General features: G+C 52.7%; 1 protein-coding gene across 3 annotated transcripts in view; it reads right to left on the bottom strand.

Annotated features, from left to right (window-relative positions):
- Positions 1-6,344: 6,344 nt before the first annotated feature.
- Positions 6,345-17,102, bottom strand: part of MALL (mal, T-cell differentiation protein-like) — an 11,571-nt gene continuing 813 nt past the window's right edge. For 2 of the 3 annotated variants that reach the window (XM_005860478.2, XM_014534958.1), the window contains exons 2-4: positions 10,935-11,102; positions 9,680-9,802; positions 6,345-7,737 (exon numbers count right to left, since the gene is read on the bottom strand). In XM_005860478.2, coding sequence (XP_005860540.1) covers positions 7,675-7,737; positions 9,680-9,802; positions 10,935-11,102 — 354 coding nt within the window. In that variant the 3' untranslated portion in view covers positions 6,345-7,674. Of the gene's footprint in view, positions 7,738-9,679; positions 9,803-10,934; positions 11,103-13,753; positions 13,862-17,102 lie in introns of those variants that run through there. The other variant, XM_014534959.1, reaches the window with a different exon arrangement.

Genomic DNA, 17,102 nt, shown 5'->3' with positions numbered 1-17,102 from the left:
CTTTTTAATTAAATTTATTTCTAAGTATTTTATTATTTTTAAAAATTTTATTGATTTTAGAGAGAGGAAGAGAGAGAGAGAGAGAGAGAGAGAGAGAGAGAGAGACATTGATTTGTTGTCCCACTTATTTCTGCATTCATTGGTTGCTCCTTGTAATGCGCCCTGACCGGGGATTGAACCTGCAGCCTTAGCCTATTGGCATGGAACATAGCTCTAACCAACAGAGCTACCAGGCCAGGGCCAGAATTTTATTCTTTTTGATGTTATTGTACATGGAATTGTTTTCTTAATTTATTTTAGGATTATTCATTGTTAGTGTTGAGCCAACAATCACTCTTAATAGACCTTTGATTTCAGATGCACTCGTAGTTAAGGAAATACCTTCCAACCATTTACTCTGCCTTTATAAATTTAATATATGTGCTTTCCTTTTCAAGTAATTCAATGGTCTGACAAGAAAGTCATTTTGAGCCTTTTCATTTCAAATATTGAATTTGAAATATGGTGATCCTTACATTCTCTTAAATCGGAGGTGGGGACTGTCTGGCCCAAAGGCAGTATAAGGTCTGTGAAATCATTTGGTCTGGCCCTGCCAAGGCATTAGGGGTGAGTTAATTAAATGTTTGACCAAATAATAGCAGGCTAATTTTTAAATTGATAATTATATATGGCTCCTCAGGGTCCTGGGAACTGCCATAGCTCAGCTCCTGCACAGCCTGTGTCTTGCTCCCACACAGCCCTAGCCCTAGCCCTAACCCTACCCCTAACCCTACCCCTAACCCTAACCCTAACCCACACGGCCTCACCCAGGGGCCCAGGAGGCTGTGGACATTCGGTGAACAGAGCTGAGTGCAAAGGGGCGAACGTGGTGGTGATGGCCAGGAAGGGCAGTGCACACAAGCCGCTCCTCCCCCTTCCACGCAAAGCAGACCCATCTCCATGGCTTGGCCCCAGCGACATGGGTGGGACACCAGCCTTTTTCTTTCAGCCTTGGCCCAGCATTCTGGGTTGGGAACATTCTGTTCAGGGACCTCAATTCCTCATATGTGAGGCAAGGGGCACCTCCGTGTCTCCCCTTCGGCAGGGGCAGCCCTCCCTGGCAAGATTCCCTAGGACCTCGCCTGGGTCAAGACCCCTCCTGGGCCGGCCCACCGCTTCCAGCCCTGACGCCCTGACACCACCTGGAGGACCACGTCTCTGGCCCTCTAGTGGCCACCTCAGGTAACTGCACAGAACTGTCAATGGGTGTCCTGCCTTCCTCCATAGGCTCCTGAATTATTTTCCCTCAATAGTCTTAACTCCGAGAGGAGAAACAGTTCCATCACCTTAACGCCGGTGGGCTGCTCCCTATGGTTGTTGGAGGCAGGGGCATGACCTGGCGCCCTCGTGGGTTCCCTCCAGGTTTGACTGTGCAAGTGACTGACGATCACACTTCACAGGCTCCCAAACCTACTGCCGCTGTTACAGGTGCATCGTGGTGGCCCCTCCTCTCAGTGCATCTGGAGAGGTGACTTAAATGCACTCGACATGACTACCCTTAGCCATAATCACACCGTAACCAAACTGCATCTGACGTCAGCCACCGTGGTCTGTCTCCACCCTGAGGCACCTAGACCTGGATGTCAGGGGAGGCCACCAGCACGCCACGCTGTGGGTGAGAAACCCGTCTTGGAGAGTCCACGTGCCCTGCCAAGTTCACAGCTTCCACTGCACTCATGGTCCCCACACTGCGGCCAGGCAGGCCGCCTGGCGGAGTTGGCCCAGGAGAGTGGTCCGCTGCACCCCTTCTTCCTAAAGGCAAGAGCAGGTCTCCATATAGAGAAACAGGGGTCTGAGGAAGGAGGCGCCCTAAAAAGCCACAGCAGCTGCTGCCAGCCTCCTCCACACAGAGTGGAGGGGACCCCTGCTCTCACACTCATGGCCACAACTGACCCTCCTGGCCCCACGTCCACGTGCTGCTCAGTTGGCCTGTGACATTTCGGAACCACGGTTTTAGCAGTTCCCTTAGAAGAGCTCCCTAACACACGGGCTGTGGGATTGTCGGGGCACCCGAGTGCCTGCTTTTTAGCCCTACTGTGTGCTGGGCTGGATGGAACCAGGGGAGGACTGGAAAGCACGCTGGCCAGCCCTGGTGCTCCAGCTGTCCATGGTGGCCCGCAGCAGGGCCCTGAGAGGCCACCAGAGCCGGGCCAGGCCCTGGTGGTGGTGGGCTGGGCTCCTCCTCATTGTAAATGAGAGTCCAGGGTGGAAGGAGCTGGATTGCCACACGGAAGTCTAGGAGGTAAACAGACAGGCATAGAACAGCCTTTGCTCCCAGGACGTCAGACCGTGGGGTTGGAGATGAGGATGGGGAGGGCAGGAGCCAGCTGTGCCACTGTCCCTGCAGGCTGGCTATGGCCTTTGCAAGTCCTCACCTCTGTCCACAGTCCTGGGAAGAGCACTCAGAGCAGAGGCTGGTGGGGCCGGTCCCGGGAGGGTGGGGATGGGCAAAGATGATAAAAACATCCAAGAGCCAGACCCCAGACCTGGCAACCTTGTGGCCTAGTGGTGACAGCAGCACACACCCAGGTGCAGGGGCACTGAGGAGGCAGTGATTTACTGCAGGGGTGGGGAGGGAGGAGTCGGGAAGATGTTCTGCAGGACAAATAAGAGCTCTTCATGGCAACAAGAGGGTCAGGGCTTCATGTGCCCAGGGAGAGGGGACAGAAAATCCACCACTTGTGGCCACAGCAGCAGGCCGAGCGGCCACAGGGCCATCCTGATGCAGGGCCATCAGGGGCAGGGGCAGACCTGTGCGAGGGCCTGGTGGCCACTTCCTAAGGAGGCTGGACTTCATTCTGAGGGCAGCGAAGGACTTTGGGCCAGGCAGGAACAAAATCTGATCCGGGTTGGGGACTGGCGGGGGTTCCTAAAGGCAGAACCTGGCTCTGGGCATGCAGGACCTATGTGCAACTCCAGCGATGGGCCTAAAGGAGCGAGGAGAAGGTGGACTCCAGAGCCATGCAGGAGGGGGGCCTCCGAGGGAAGGCCGGGCGCTGGAGGTGGGAAGGAGAATGCCTTTTAGAGAGTCAACCACAATGGGAGTCAACCTCACAGAAAACGAAAACGCTGAGGCCTGGCTGGTGTAGCTCAGTGGTTGAGCATTGACCCATGCACCCAAGAGGTTGCCGGTTCGATTCCCGGTCAGGTTGGGGGTTCGATCCCAGTGAGGGATGTGCAGAGGCAGCCGATGAATGTGATGTTTCTCTCTCATCGATGTTTCTATCTCTCTCCCACTCCCCTCTCTCTGAAAATCAATAAAAATAAAATTAAAACAAAATAAACAAAACAGAAAACGCTGAGGAAAGCAATATCTGGTGTTGGTCCAACAGTGTTCAATGTCTGGCCAGCTTCTTCACCATCTCCTGGAAGTCGCCCCAGCCATGATGTCCTTGTTCAAGGCAGGAGGGGAGAGGACAGAGCAGTGGGTGTGGTGGTGCCACCAGGTCACCACTTCAGGTGGATGGACACCTCCAGCTGCTGGGGAAAGGCCCGTGGGAGAGCAGTTGCCACTGATGCCTTTGCACCCTCACCCCTAAAAATGACCCGGTGCTCATGGCGCTGATGTGGGAGACAGAGGCTCTGCCCTGTGACTCGGCCAGGCAGGGCAACTCTGCAGGGGCAGCCGCTCGTCGGGCCAAGGCTGCAACCTCACTCGGGCCAGCTCCTCCTCGGCTTGTCCCACCCCCTCACCTGTCCCAGGTTCATCTCCCCAGGGGCCTCCTCAGTAAACCTGCACACACACAGCCTCCGGCTGAGATCCTGTCCCCAGGAACTCAGTCTAAGACAGCCAGTCATGTCTGACCCCTTCAGGAAAGGGAAAGGTTTCCCGAACCCCGTGCCCCCACCCTCAGGAGATCTCTGCTTCCTTCTCAGTTGCCAGAATCCAGCCCTCACCACCAGCAGGATCATGGGAGCAACGAAGAAGCCTGGAATGGGTGTCAGGGGCCCTGCCTGTCACACACATTAATTTATCCCCCTGGAGTGAATGCAAAAGTGGGACGAGAGCATGGCTCAGGGCTGGCTGACCTTCCTGGGATGGCATTCTGCGTGTTTTGATAAACTGGTTCCTATTTTCTGTTTCCTGTGCTTTGAAACTTCTTAGGTTAAAGGTCAAAGCAAGGAAGAAAATGTGGAGAAACGCCAGGGGTGAGGTTTAAGGCCGTGACCTACAACCTAAGCACGCAGCGTCTGGATGTGAAATTGGGATGGCTTCCCCTGGGAGGCGAGGATGTGGTGTCACTGAGCAGCTGTCACAGGAGCAGGGCCTGGAGGGGAGGATGGGCAGAGACGGGCAGGGCTGGGGGAGACGGATGGGCAGGGGCTGCCTGCTGCTCCAGTCCCCTGGGCGATGCAGCCACGGGCTGTGGTGCAGGGGTGGGAGGTCAGTGGGACACTGTAAGGCCAACAGAAACCAGGGTGCGTCCTGGGTGGCCTAGTTACAATAAAGAGGCATCTAGGTGGGGCTTTGAGTCAGCCCAGTGCTTTGTCACCATGTCCAACATTCTCCTGCGATAAAACACACACCTGGGGCAGAGACGGGCTGAACTCCACAGAGATAAGTCCCAGCGCAGCGAGGACAAGGTCTACTAGGTCAGTAAGAGTTCCCGGGAGCTGAGCCTCTGCCCAGGTGGCCCAGCGTCACCATGGACATGCCACACCTTCCCCAGCTGTGAACTGCTGCTGTGTGCTGCGCAGATTTGGACAGAGGCAGAGACACAGCCTGCGGGATGGTGACCGAGGGACAGGTGTGTGGCAGGACGGGGACTGGGAGTCCTCTGGTATCCTTGAAAGGACCAGCTCCACCTGAAGGAGAATCTAGCTCTGCAGGATTTGGGGAAATCAGCAGTTTGGTGCTGCTTCTCCGCCGCCCATCATGCTGCGGAAGAGCCTGCACGTGGTTCTCCCAGGTCAGCGTCCAGCCTCCCCTGAGACAGGCTCCACTTCAGATTCCGGACACGAAGGCCAGTGACAGGTCAGGGGTGGTGTGGGGGGAGCCAAACATTCTGTTATTGGGGCTTTTCCAGTCCTGTTCTGGCTGACCCCAGAGCCATGGTCGGCAAACCGCAGCTCGAGAGCCACATGCGGCTCTTTGGCCCCTTGAGTGTGGCTCTTCCACAAAATACCACGTGCGGGCACGCACGTACAGTGCGATTGAAACTTCATGGCCCATGCTCAGAAGTCGGTATTTTGTGGAAGAGCCGGTATTTTGTGGAAGAGCCACACTCAAGGGGCCAAAGAGCCGCGTGTGGCTCGCAAGCTGCGGTTTGCCGACCACTGCCCAAGAGGTATGATGTTTTTCTTATTTTTTTAATCATCACCTGAGGATATGTTTATTGATTTTAGAGAGAGGAGAGAGCGAGAGAAACATCGATGTGAGAAACTCAATTGATTGCCTTCCGTATGTGCCCGGATAGGGAATCGAACCTGAAACCTTTTGGTGCACCGGATGATGCTCCAACCAACTGAGCCACTGGGCCAGGATGCTTGCTTGTTTTTGAAATATTAATGTTTTATTACTGTTTCATCTCTTTGAAAGATTGTAGCCCAGTTATTGGCCAAAGCAGAATTGCTGGCTGTCTGGGTTAAAACCGCAAATCTAACCCGCAAACTTGCTTGGCTGGTACAGGGGTGTGGCTGGTGAGCCCGACAACCACATGCTTGGTGCTCAGGACATGGTGTGGGATGTTTGGTCTGCAGTCGCCCAACACCGTGAGCCAAGGACTTGTGTGCAGGATGCTGGGAAGTTGGGGTGCAGATGGGAAAGTGAAGTTGAGATGAGCTTGTGCCCTGGCCCCTGGGCTGCTTTCCTGCTGGAGTGCCTTGGGGTCTTCCCTGCAAAGTCAGGAGCCTAGGGATGGCCCTAGAAGTAAAGGAGACCATCCCCCAAGGTAGGAAGGGGGTGGCGAGCCTGGAACTGCGTCAGCTGCAGGTGAAGGGGTGGGGCAGGGCTCGGGGCTGGGCCCACAGGGTCTGCACGGTGAGTGGGGGGCCTGCGGGGTGGTGGGAGAGAGGACAGCACCCCAGGAAGAAGAGCAGGAACAGAGGGCTGGCAAGGGGCCTGCTCCCCACCCAGGACTAGCCGGTGCGCCCCCAGCTTTGCCTCAGCTGCGTGAGTTTGGCTCTGGGACTTGTACCCAGACTGTCCTTACTGAGGTGGACATGTTGCCCAAGCCCTGGAGACAAATGTGGCCTCACACTCGGCTGGCCGGGGGCTGGGCCCGAGAAACCTCCACAGGGGCTGTCAGGCTGTGACACAGCGCGTTCCCAGCTTCTAGCGTCACCAAAGTGGCCCACTCGGCATGTTTTACTGTAAAACACCTTTTATTTGGATGTGGCTACTCGGTAAATATTGAACAGTGCTCATCCCAGGCAGCTGCCAGGCAAGAAAGAGAGAGATAAATGGGGGCTTTTCAAGATAGCGGGGCAATTGGGAAGCCAGCAGTCAACGACAGGGAAGCCGGTTTCTCTTCGGTGACTCCCTGTCCCCCTTCTCCCAGGAGCAGAAGATAGGAACTGTGAGCCCTTAAATCAGCTAAGAGGAGTCCCAGGTGCGTGCGGTTATGGGCGATGCCTGAGCCGCGATGCCCGAGCCGAGAGGCCAGGAGACCCACTGGGGAGCCGAGGACGGTGTGGAGAAATCCCAGATGCACAGCCGTGTTTCTCAGGGAAAACCTTTACTTTGAAACCAAGCACCTCTTTTTGTGTTTCTGTGTGCACAACGCCAGCCTTCTCGTTGAGAATGGTCCAAAAGTTGAACGCCATGTGTCCAGCCGTGTGAGCCCCACGCTGTAGGAGGCAGCGGAGTGGCCCGGGCTCCTCTCTGGTGGCACCACAGCGGGCACTTGAGGGGGGTGGGCACCCACGAAAGAGCACATCCCTTTCCCGGCCTCCTTAAATGCCCCGCATAGCGTGAGAGGAGCCCAGGGGAGAGTCTTTGTACGTAACATCCTGCTTCCTTCCTTGAAGGTCTTTTGTGGGGGGCAAGGTGGCTTGTAGTCCTTGTCGGGTAGGGTCCTGCAGCCCCCCCGCCCCCAGCTCTTACCGTATAACAGTTTTGTAGAGTCACTCACTTCTTTTCCTGCAAATCTAGCCTCTAAATTGGATCCCGAAGCTGGGGAGGGAAGGAAGGGGGATGTAATGGGGGTGGCAGTGTGGCTGGTCTTTGCTGCCGATCAGAGCAGAACCACAGGGCGGGAGAGGGTCTGCATCTAAGCAGAGATGTGGAGGCATTGCTAGCACCATTTCGGCTTTAAGAAACGAAGACTGCACGTTCCCACACACCTGCCTGGGGACCCTAATTGCTGAGACGGGTCCCCAGCCAGGTGGATCCACCAGGTGACGCTGGTGGATCGGGATTCTCAGTGCTGAGGGCTTTGGAAGCTCGTTTTGTGGAGCCAGTTACTTTCCCAGGCAAAAGACAACGCAGCCTGTCCACAGTCATCACAACGGATTGCAAAGTCCAGGAGGCTATGCGGAGTGTGATTTCATCCTTCTGTCTGAAAAGACGGTCTGTTAGTCCCACTGATGTGTTGTTGGTCTGTGTGTCATCCAGATGGCGAATGCTGAAGCGACCTTCGTGAGCCATGGTCCACGTGTTACAGGAGCATTTCGCGCCGGGCAGGACTCCTGCCCTCAGTGGTAGTAGATGCTGAAGGCGTGGAGCACGTAGAGCAGGGTGGTGATGAAGGCGAAAAACTGGAAGGGGTGAGAGTGACTGTTATAGACGGACAGAGCCGGCTGCTGCCCATCCCTCCAAGGGGCCCGCAGGCCCTGGAGCCCAGCTGGCCACATGCCCTGACCCTGCTGTGCCCGCTGTCCACCTGAGGACAGCAGCTACTGGCCGTGCTCCGTGCTCCTAGAACTGCCCACTGCGGGGATCCTGAGGCCACACTCCCGGCGCCCTGCTCCTGCCTCATTTGCAGACTGTGCATCCCTCCCTGCCATAAGGCAGCTCATCGCCCTCCCTGCCCTGGGCCCTCTCTCTCCCGCTGTCTTCCAGTCACAGTGTCTCTCTCTCTCGTCCTCTGTCACCATGTGTGCTCTGACGACTCCCACAGTTTCCCACGCCAGCCCAGACTCCCGTCCGAGAGCCTGCTGGTCACTCCTCATGGAAGTCCCAGAGGCCCTTCAGCTCTCCATGGTCCAGACGGAGCCCCTGAGCTCTCCCCAGAAGCTGGACAAGCTGTGAGCGCCAGGACCCTCCTCCTGCCCAGCTCCACAAGCCAGACAACTGTGGCCGCCCCGACTTCTCCCTCCCTTCCCCACCCAAGTCCCAAGTCATCTGACTGCACTGTCCCATGGCCCACTTCTCCCTCCTCTCACACCATCACCCCTCGCCAGGGCTTCTCTCTGCCTCGCTTGCCCTTCTCTATGCCCACGCTGCTCTCTGCTGTGCCCGAGAGGGAAGCTTGACCCTGTTTCACCAGCATGAGATGAAACCCTGTGATGATCCCACTTTGCAGGGTAGAGTCCTTGCCCTTAGCACACTTCCCAGGCCTGGCCGACTGCTCCAGCCTTTGCCCTGCTGTCCACTCACACTCTGTTCATTCATTCATTCATTCATTCATTCAACAAATATCTTTTGGGCACCTGCTAGACTTCAAAAACAACAGAGGCTATAACAATGAACATTTGAAAACTTTCGTCCTCCTGGGGTGAGGGGGTCCTTGCCAAGGCCCTGAGCCAGAGCATGTGTTGTGTTCAGGGGCAGCCAGGAGGCCCGTGTGCTGTAGCAGCTGAGAGCGGGTGGCAGTGTGCAGGGTCAGGCCGTGAAGGGCCGGGGCCGTAGGTGGGGTGGGTGGCAGTTGAAGGAGGGGAAATAGCTCAATAGGAAGGGCAAAGACAGGCTGGAAAGGCAGCTAAACACCTGTGGCCACCCTAGTGGGTCATGGTGCTTGCTGGCACCTCATTCTTATGCTGGGGCAGCACCTCACGCTGCACCCCTTGGACACCTGATCTCTGTGGGAGCCCCCAGGGACACAGACTCCACCTTTCTGGCCACAGTGATGCCACGGTGACTGAGACCCAGCTGGAGTCCTGCCTTGGAAGTTTCCCAGGTGAGGTGATAAAGGCTAGGCCTGTCAGAGGAGGAATCTGTCAGCTGTGAGCTTGCTGCCACGTGAGGGCGCCATTCCCACACAGGGAGGAAGGAGGCCCAGTGCAGAGACCAGGAGGGGAGGCACAGGGGCTTGGAGTCTGGTCTGTTGAGCCTAAGGTCTGGGGTCCCGCTTGTCCCACCATTTGGCTGGGCTACCTAGCCTTGGGTCCCATCACTGAAATAAACGGGCGCCTGGCCAGTGCAGCCGTGCTGAGGGCCCTGGGCTCCACTCCACAGCAATGAGAGCCCCAAAGGCCCTGCAATCTGTGCTTTGGAAAAAAAATATTTGGACGGCAGTGAAGGGGATGCAAGAGGGCTGAGGGGGGGGGGGAACAGAAGGTGAGAGATGACACCTGAACTTGGGCCTGGGGCACTGCGAGCTTGGGCACACGTGTACACACACACACACACACACACACCCCTCCTCCTGTCCCCAGGGCTCCATCAGCCCGAGGGCTCAGGTGGGCTGTTCTGCAGGAGGCAGAGCCAAAGAGCCAAGCCCGTGGGACCCTCCCCATGGCGGTCAGGCCCAGCACCCACCGTGGCCGCAGTGTTTGTCATGTAGTTGCCCAGGTCCTGGCTCTCAGAGACGATGGTGGCGTGGGCCTGCAGGACAGCCGCGCTCATGTACAGGATGCCGGTGGTCCCGTGGTACAGGCTGTCCTGGAAGGAAAGAGGGAGGCCACATCACCCGGGCACTCAGCCAGTGAGCGCTTTCCTCCCACGACACAGCTGGGAGGAGCGAGAAAGAGACAGGCCTGCTCCCTACCTCCTGCCTTGTTTTTGGGGGGGTTTGTTTGCAGTGTTTCTAATGAAATATCTATGTAGTGAGCAATAGTGGATTAATAAACAGCAGTAATAATATCAATACTAATTGAGAGCTTATTCTGTGCCAAGTTCTAGGCCAAGCCCTTTTCTCATTTATCTCATTTAATCTGATCGGTGGTGAGGTAAGTTGTTCAATATAGAAAAAAATTAATGGTTATCAAGATGATTTGAAAAGATGAAAAAATGATGTAATATTAAACGAAAGTTTCGACACCCAAAATCATTAGTTCAGTGTGATTAACATATATACGCATTTCACACAAAATTTGTGGGGAATCAGAAGAACGAACCCAGTGATTGTGACAAGACCTCGAGATGGGGGTGACTTTTTCCTGCTGTTGCTCCACTGATTTTTCCCAAATGAGATTTAGAGGGAAATGTGTCAGGAGGACAGTCAACCCTTGACCAACACGGATTTGAACTGTGCTGGTCCATTTAAACGTGCATTTTTTTTCAATAAGTACTGTAAATGTATTTTCTCTTCCTTAGGACCTTCTTAATAACATTTTCTTTTCTCTATCTTTCTTTATTATGAGAATACAGTATATAACACATTAGCATATGACATATGTGTTAATCGACTACTTGTGTTATTGGTAAGGCCTTTAGCCAACAATAGGCTTTTAGTAACTACATTTTGGGGGAGTCAAAGTTACAAGTAGATTTTCAACTGTGTAGCCGGTCACCTCCTAACCCCATGCTGTTTAAGGGTCAACTGCATACAGAATGTGTATGTTCCTCACAAGGAAGGCACAGCAGGGAATGCAATGAGATTGACTCCGGCAGGGCAGCGCTCTCGTTCCGGTTTCAGAGCAAACACATTCACATAAAAAGTCTTGGTCATGGGGGCCCAGCCCAGGAAAGGTCTCTGGTTCCCCCTCTGCACCCAGAAGGCCCGCTGTCCCCACAACACCCAGGACACCAGTCTGGGGCAGTTCGAGGGCCTAATCCCCTCACTGGTTCTTACCAGGACTCTCCAGGACTCGTATCTCTTGTAAAATCCAAACAAGTAAGACAACAGGAACATGAGGGAGATGAGGAACGAGGTCAGCGAGACGTACAACACCCATCCTTGCAGCAGCGGGTTTGCCACGTGGGTGGCAGCCACCAGGACCCAGACCCAGAACCCAAACACCTGTAAGAGAAAACCATTGAAGGAGAGGTCATTTGCGTGTGTGGGGTGCGTCTTCCTTTGTGGGGTCTCTCTGCTCCTCTGCCTCTGGTTAAAAGCTCTTCAGGTGAAGTTAGGAGGGAATCGAGGGAATGGGGAGGAAGGCTGGTGCCCTGAGTCACAGTAAATTTTATTAGAAAATCCAAGGGGTTAACACAGAGGCTGCCCACAGAAGGACTTCGCTGAATTTGGCCTGTGGGTGTGTCTACTTGGTTCAAACAGTGTTGGCATATACAGTTTTTTAAATGTGTCTGAATAAATGGCCAACATTTAAAATAAGACATTTCACATGAGAAATCCAGATTTCAGACATTTCTTGAGAAATCTATAGTTCTGGCTACAGTGAACACATTTCCCAGGCAAGAGTAGGCTGAAATGAGTTGTGACTATCTCTTTAAAAGGGACCCAGAGTTCTCAGTGGACCACATCCCTCTCCCCTGTAACCCCACGCCATTGTGTAGCACGTTCTGTCGCTCACTTTCACTGTGGAATAGTTCTCCTTCTCCTGGCTCCTTTCACCCACTGACAGTGCCTGCCTGGCCCTGTGGGAATTTGGTTTGGTGCAACCCCCCACCCCCAAGTTATAGTATCTGATGCCCTGCTAGGCAATACAGTTCCAGTTTAATCACCTCTCAACTCTGTCCAGTCATTTATTATCCCCTTGGTGGAGAAACCAAACCTTTCTCCTGTTTTCTCTGGGCTCTGTTTTTGTTTGCTTTGGGGCTGGGCTTGCACTCGTGTTGAGCCCAGGGGAAGAACTATATGTCCACTCGCTGCATATCCAGTTAGAGGCCTGGAGGAGAGGGTAGGCATGAGCTCCAAGTGGCTTTTTAAAAAATTGATGAGAGAAAGAGAGAGAGAGAGAGAGAGAGAGAGAGAGAGATTGATTTGTTGTTCCACTTATTTATGCCTCTTATATGTGCTCTCACCAGGGATCAAACCTTCACTCTTGCTGTCTTGGACAATGCTCTATCCAACTGAGCTACTTGCCCAATGTCTCCAAGTGGTTTTATTGTTGGTTTGTATCTGACTCTCTGAGTAACTTCTTCATGGGGCCTCCTTAGGATGTCCTTGTGAGCCTCCTCATTCTCCTTCTCTTCACTCAAGTTAAATCTGTTCTTAGAAGGACCTCATAGGCTGGATCCCAGGAACCCACTGCCGGCCCATTTCTCTCTGTGGCCTTCAGCCCCACACATCCATCCACTTGCCTATGGGATGTCTCTGCTCTCTGCAGGGACCAAACCTGCACTTGTATGATATTGAAAGTGAGTTCCTCATTACATTTTTCACCCAGACATTTCACTTGCCTCACCCCAGTCCTGGCCCTATTTCTCAAGCTCCTCAAATCCAACAGGTACAAAATCTGACTCATTTCCACTCCTCAATTCCTTCAGGACCCACCCTCCCAAGCACCTCCTGAGAATGACTTTCCTAAGGAAGAAAGAGCTATGGGGTTGGGAATGGGTGTATAAAGGCCTCCAAAGATAATGATAGTGTTCCATTGCTTGCACTGCACAGTAAGCACAAAGGAGTTTATCTTTTATTAAGTAATAAAATAGTTTTGAAAAAGAAGAACCTGTTGGATTGTGGCCACTGGAAATTTTGGGTGATTGGTGGTGGAGGGAGCCAAGGATGTCTCCTGGGTTTGTAGTTTGGAGAAATCACACTACCAAATTTTAAACTTTCTATAGAGTCACTGTAATCAAGAGTTGACAGTGCAAGTGACTCACATTTCTGCCCATTTCAGGAGACAGCTCACCCCTTCCCTAGTTCCATTGCCTTTCCACATAAAGTTTAGAATCAGCATGTCAATATCTGAATATCTATCTGCTGGGATTTTGATTGTGTTCTTTCTAGAGATCCATTTGGAGAGAACTGACATCTTTTCTATGTTGAGTCTTCCAGTCCATGAACATGGTACACCTCTCCAATTATTAAGATACTGTTTGAATTTTTTAAAAAATCAATGTTTTGTAGGTTGTGGCATTATAGATGCTGTGCACATTTCCTTATACTTATGCCTTAATATTTGATTTTGGCAGAGCTACTGTAAATAGTATTGCTTAAAATTAAAAATTTTTTTTCCCAATTGTTTGTTGCTAGTGGTTAGAAACAGGATTGATCTGTGTGTTGACAGTGTATCCTGCAACTTGCTGAACTCACTTATTAGTTCAAGGAGGGTTTCTCAGTTCCTCCTCCTCCTCCTCCTCCTCCTCCTTCTTCTTCTTCTTCTTCTTCTTCCTCTTCTTCTCCTTCTTCTTCTTCTTCTTCTTCTTCCTCTTCTTCTCCTTCTTCTTCTTCTTCTTCTTCTTCTTCTTCTTCTTGGTTCTGCAGGAAGCAGAGCTGCCCAGGCAGCGTGTTGGTGATCCTCTCCTTCCCCAGGGACTGGGGAGTCAGAAGTGGGCTGATGCTCCGTTTCATTTTCTCTCCCCTTTCATGTGCCATACATTTCTTGGTTGGAGTCTTGATGCTCTCCCAGCACTTCTTCAGCTGCTTGAACCCCCTGAGTGGCATGGTGGCTGAGAGTTGTATTCCTGAGAGTTGTAAGTGCCTGCCAGGTACTTTGCTTGAGTGCAATACTCTGTGCATCACTTTTCTTACGTTCCAGCACACACCTGCGAGTCAGGGCTGCCTGGTCCTGAGGAGGATGTGAGGAGGGATGTGTGAAGGGCCCTGAACTGGGCCCTTGTCAATCCAGTGACAGGCATTGCTGATACTGCAGGGAGGTGCCAAGTCTCTGCTTTAGGCACCTGGCAAGTGTCCTGCCGCCACACCATGGGAAGTGCATAGGAATGCCTCACCTGCCGACACCCAAACAGCGCTGGCTCTTAACAGGGATGACAGTCAGGATTTAGTGACTACACTGGAGCCTGCAAGATTTTAGACTCACATTAGACCCGAGGGCAGAGAATGGTCTGTGCCATTCACTGTTGAACTCTGTGTGCCCAGCACAGGTTCTGGAACAAAGTAGGTGGGGAGGGGGTCAGAGAACATTGTGTGCTGAATGAATCACGTAATGCCACCACTACTTCACATTCACCAGGCTTTACAGCTTGTGAAATGCATCCACTCAGACAGCCTCATTAGGTCTGTATGGCAATTCAACTCCCTTGGAAACTTTCTAAGACCCGAGAGCTGCCACTTGATATCTTCTGCCACTTACTGCCAGCTCACCTGTGCCAGGCTGAGGCGGGCAAGGGTGCCTCAGCCCCACCATGCCTGTCAGTGCCTGTCTCCTCCTTCCAGCAGAGGTGCCCTGACCCAACACTGCCAGGCATATATCACTCACAGGTCTGCACTTAATTCTCAGCACAGTCTGTGAGGTGGAGGGTGCTGGGGGGACTGAGGCCCAAGGTCACACAGGACTCGAGGCAGGACACCTCGGGTCTTGCACAAGATCAGATTTCACACCTGGCCTCTGAGCATTTGGGCACCTACTCGGATTGCATGGGAATTTTCTGAAAGGGCTTCAGGGTTGCACAATCAACGAGTCGCTCAGGAATGCTATTTACTTTGATTTCCACACCCTCCACCTTCTGAACAGTAGAAGGGACCAGGGCCAATGACAAGCCCCAGGGAGTGAAGCCCAGGGCAGTGGTAACTCTTTTCTGTGTCAAGCAGTCTGTGTTGGTTCTTTACAGGTAAGGTAACATTGAGTGTTTGTCTTTCCAGCTTTTAAAAAAATATCATATTTAGTTTTCCAGATTTTCTTGGCAGCCTCAACTGCTCTCTCATTTTAATCCTCATTTTGTATTTCCCAAGAGCAGGAGACATACTTAGATGTTTGGGGCTGGGGCTCCGTGTGGGAGAATGCTGCATTATCACTGGGTGTGGTGATCAAGTACATTTCAAGTCCAATGTAGGCAGAGTCTGTTTCCTATGAACATACACAGAATGCTCATCTACGCCTTTTCCAAAGGCTGAGCTGACACTTGATGGAATCTCTTCAGGGAGGATAGAGCTTAAAATAAATCCGGTTCCTTGTTTCCCTCTAGAGCAGCGGTTCTCAACCTGTGGGTCGCAACCCCTTTGGGGGTTGAATGACCCTTTCACAAGGGTCGCCTAAGACCATCGGAAAACACATATATAATTACATATTGTTTCTGTGATTAATCACTATGCTTTAATTATGTTCAATTTGTAACAATGAAATTGGGGTCACCACAACATGAGGGACTGTATTAAAGGGTCGTGGCATTAGGAAGGTTGAGAACCGCTGCTCTAGAGCCTAAAGCAGCTCCCTCGCATTTAGGTCACTGGGTGAAGAGCCCTCACATGTATCAGCACTGGCCTAATGGCCCCTAGTCAGAGTCTGGGGACAAAGAGCTGATTCCAGATCTTCGCTGAGTCTTGCTCCCCTTTCTCAAAGTCCTGAGATCATCGAGGACTTTGAGAAAGCCCCCAGATCTGGGTCCTGCCCAGAGATCCTGATTGAATGGGTGAGAGAGGGTGCCCCAATGATGCAGCCAGGACGAGGGCCCCCAGAGCCCAGCTCCTGACTCCCACTCATAGTCACTCCAGAGCAGGGGCAGCATCGTTCTTCCTGGGTTCCAATCCCAGTGCTGACTGCTGCGCAGGCTACTTAACTCATCTGTGCCTCCATGTCCATGTCCATGTCCATGTCCATGTCCATGTCCATCTAATGGAGGTGGTGGGAACACACAGACCCTTCTCATGTGGTTCTCGCACAAATGGTGAGTGCTGGGTAAGCGTGGTTGGCCCTGCTAGCCACGATCATTTGGAATGGCAGAGAAGGTGGGAGGAGGTGTTCCCTGAGAAAGACTCAGAGGCGGGGAATGTGCAAGGCTGGTCTTCCCGAAGGATGGGAAGTTCACACTGGAGGAGCTTGGAGACCAATCAGCGGGGTGAGTAGGACACACCCTTCTATAGACTTGATGAAAGCTTTGGTCGCCTAGAAAAATGTACCTACGTATATGCACAAGTTTTGTCTACCAATCTGAGGACTTCCAGATACTCAAGCCCATCTAGAGCCCAGGTTGAGGCCCACTGCCATCTCCAGGTTAAATACTAGGAATGGTGCCACCAACTGCTTTACCATGTTGACAATGTTAATGCACACACTGTGCGACCCAGTAATTTCACTTTTGGAAAGTTGTCCTGCAAATAATACACACGAGCAAAATGACACACGCACAGATTGTTTGCTGCAGCCTTGCTGGTGACAGAAAAGATAGGATCTTCCTCAACGCCCGCCCAGTGCGGACCAGTGAGGTCTGCACAGCAGAACACCCAGCAGCCTTCCAAAGAAGGAAAGACTCTTTTTATACCAAAATGAAACAAAGTTGAAGAACTGTAGAAGGCACAGCCCAGCGAGCCCAGTGTGCTGATGATTTGTGTAGGGAAAGAAAGGGTGTGGGCTTGTGCGCACTTGTTTGTAGATTTCTGAAATGAGATCCAGTCAATCAATCAGTGGCCTGGCCTTCGAGGGGGACTGCTTGACTCAGTGACAGGTTTTAACTCACCCAAACAACCAACATGTACGTTTAAGAGAGAAGAGCCTTGGCAGGGTACTCAGTTGGCGGGAGCATCGTCCCAATGCACCAAGGTTGCAGGTTCGATCCTCGGTCAGGGCACGTACAAGAATCAACCAGTGAGTGAATAAATAAGTGGAACAGCAAATCTCTCTCTCTCTCTCTCTCTCTCTCTCTCTCTCTCTCTCCCTCCCTCCCTCCTTCCCTTTCTACTTCCTCCTTCCATCCCTCCTTTACCCTCTCTCTCAAATCAATCAATAAATATTTTAAAAGAAAGAGGAAAGACACTGTGCTAGACGACCGAGACCCATGAAAGACTTTTGAACAGGAAAGAAAAGAGAAGATTGCCTTTGCTTTGGGAGGATCTGCCCACCTGGATGGAGCAGCTGGGGCCTGAGAGGCCTCTGAGGGGCAGGGGCAGGTGAGGGACTGGGGCAGGTGAGGGGCTGGGGCAGGTGAGGGGCAGGGGCAG

The sequence above is a fragment of the Myotis brandtii genome, unplaced genomic scaffold, assembly GCF_000412655.1.
Source record: "Myotis brandtii unplaced genomic scaffold, ASM41265v1 scaffold1347, whole genome shotgun sequence".
Lineage (NCBI taxonomy): Eukaryota > Metazoa > Chordata > Mammalia > Chiroptera > Vespertilionidae > Myotis > Myotis brandtii.
The sequence above is the reverse complement of the archived record's forward strand: the minus strand, read 5'-3'. Positions and strand labels throughout refer to the sequence as shown.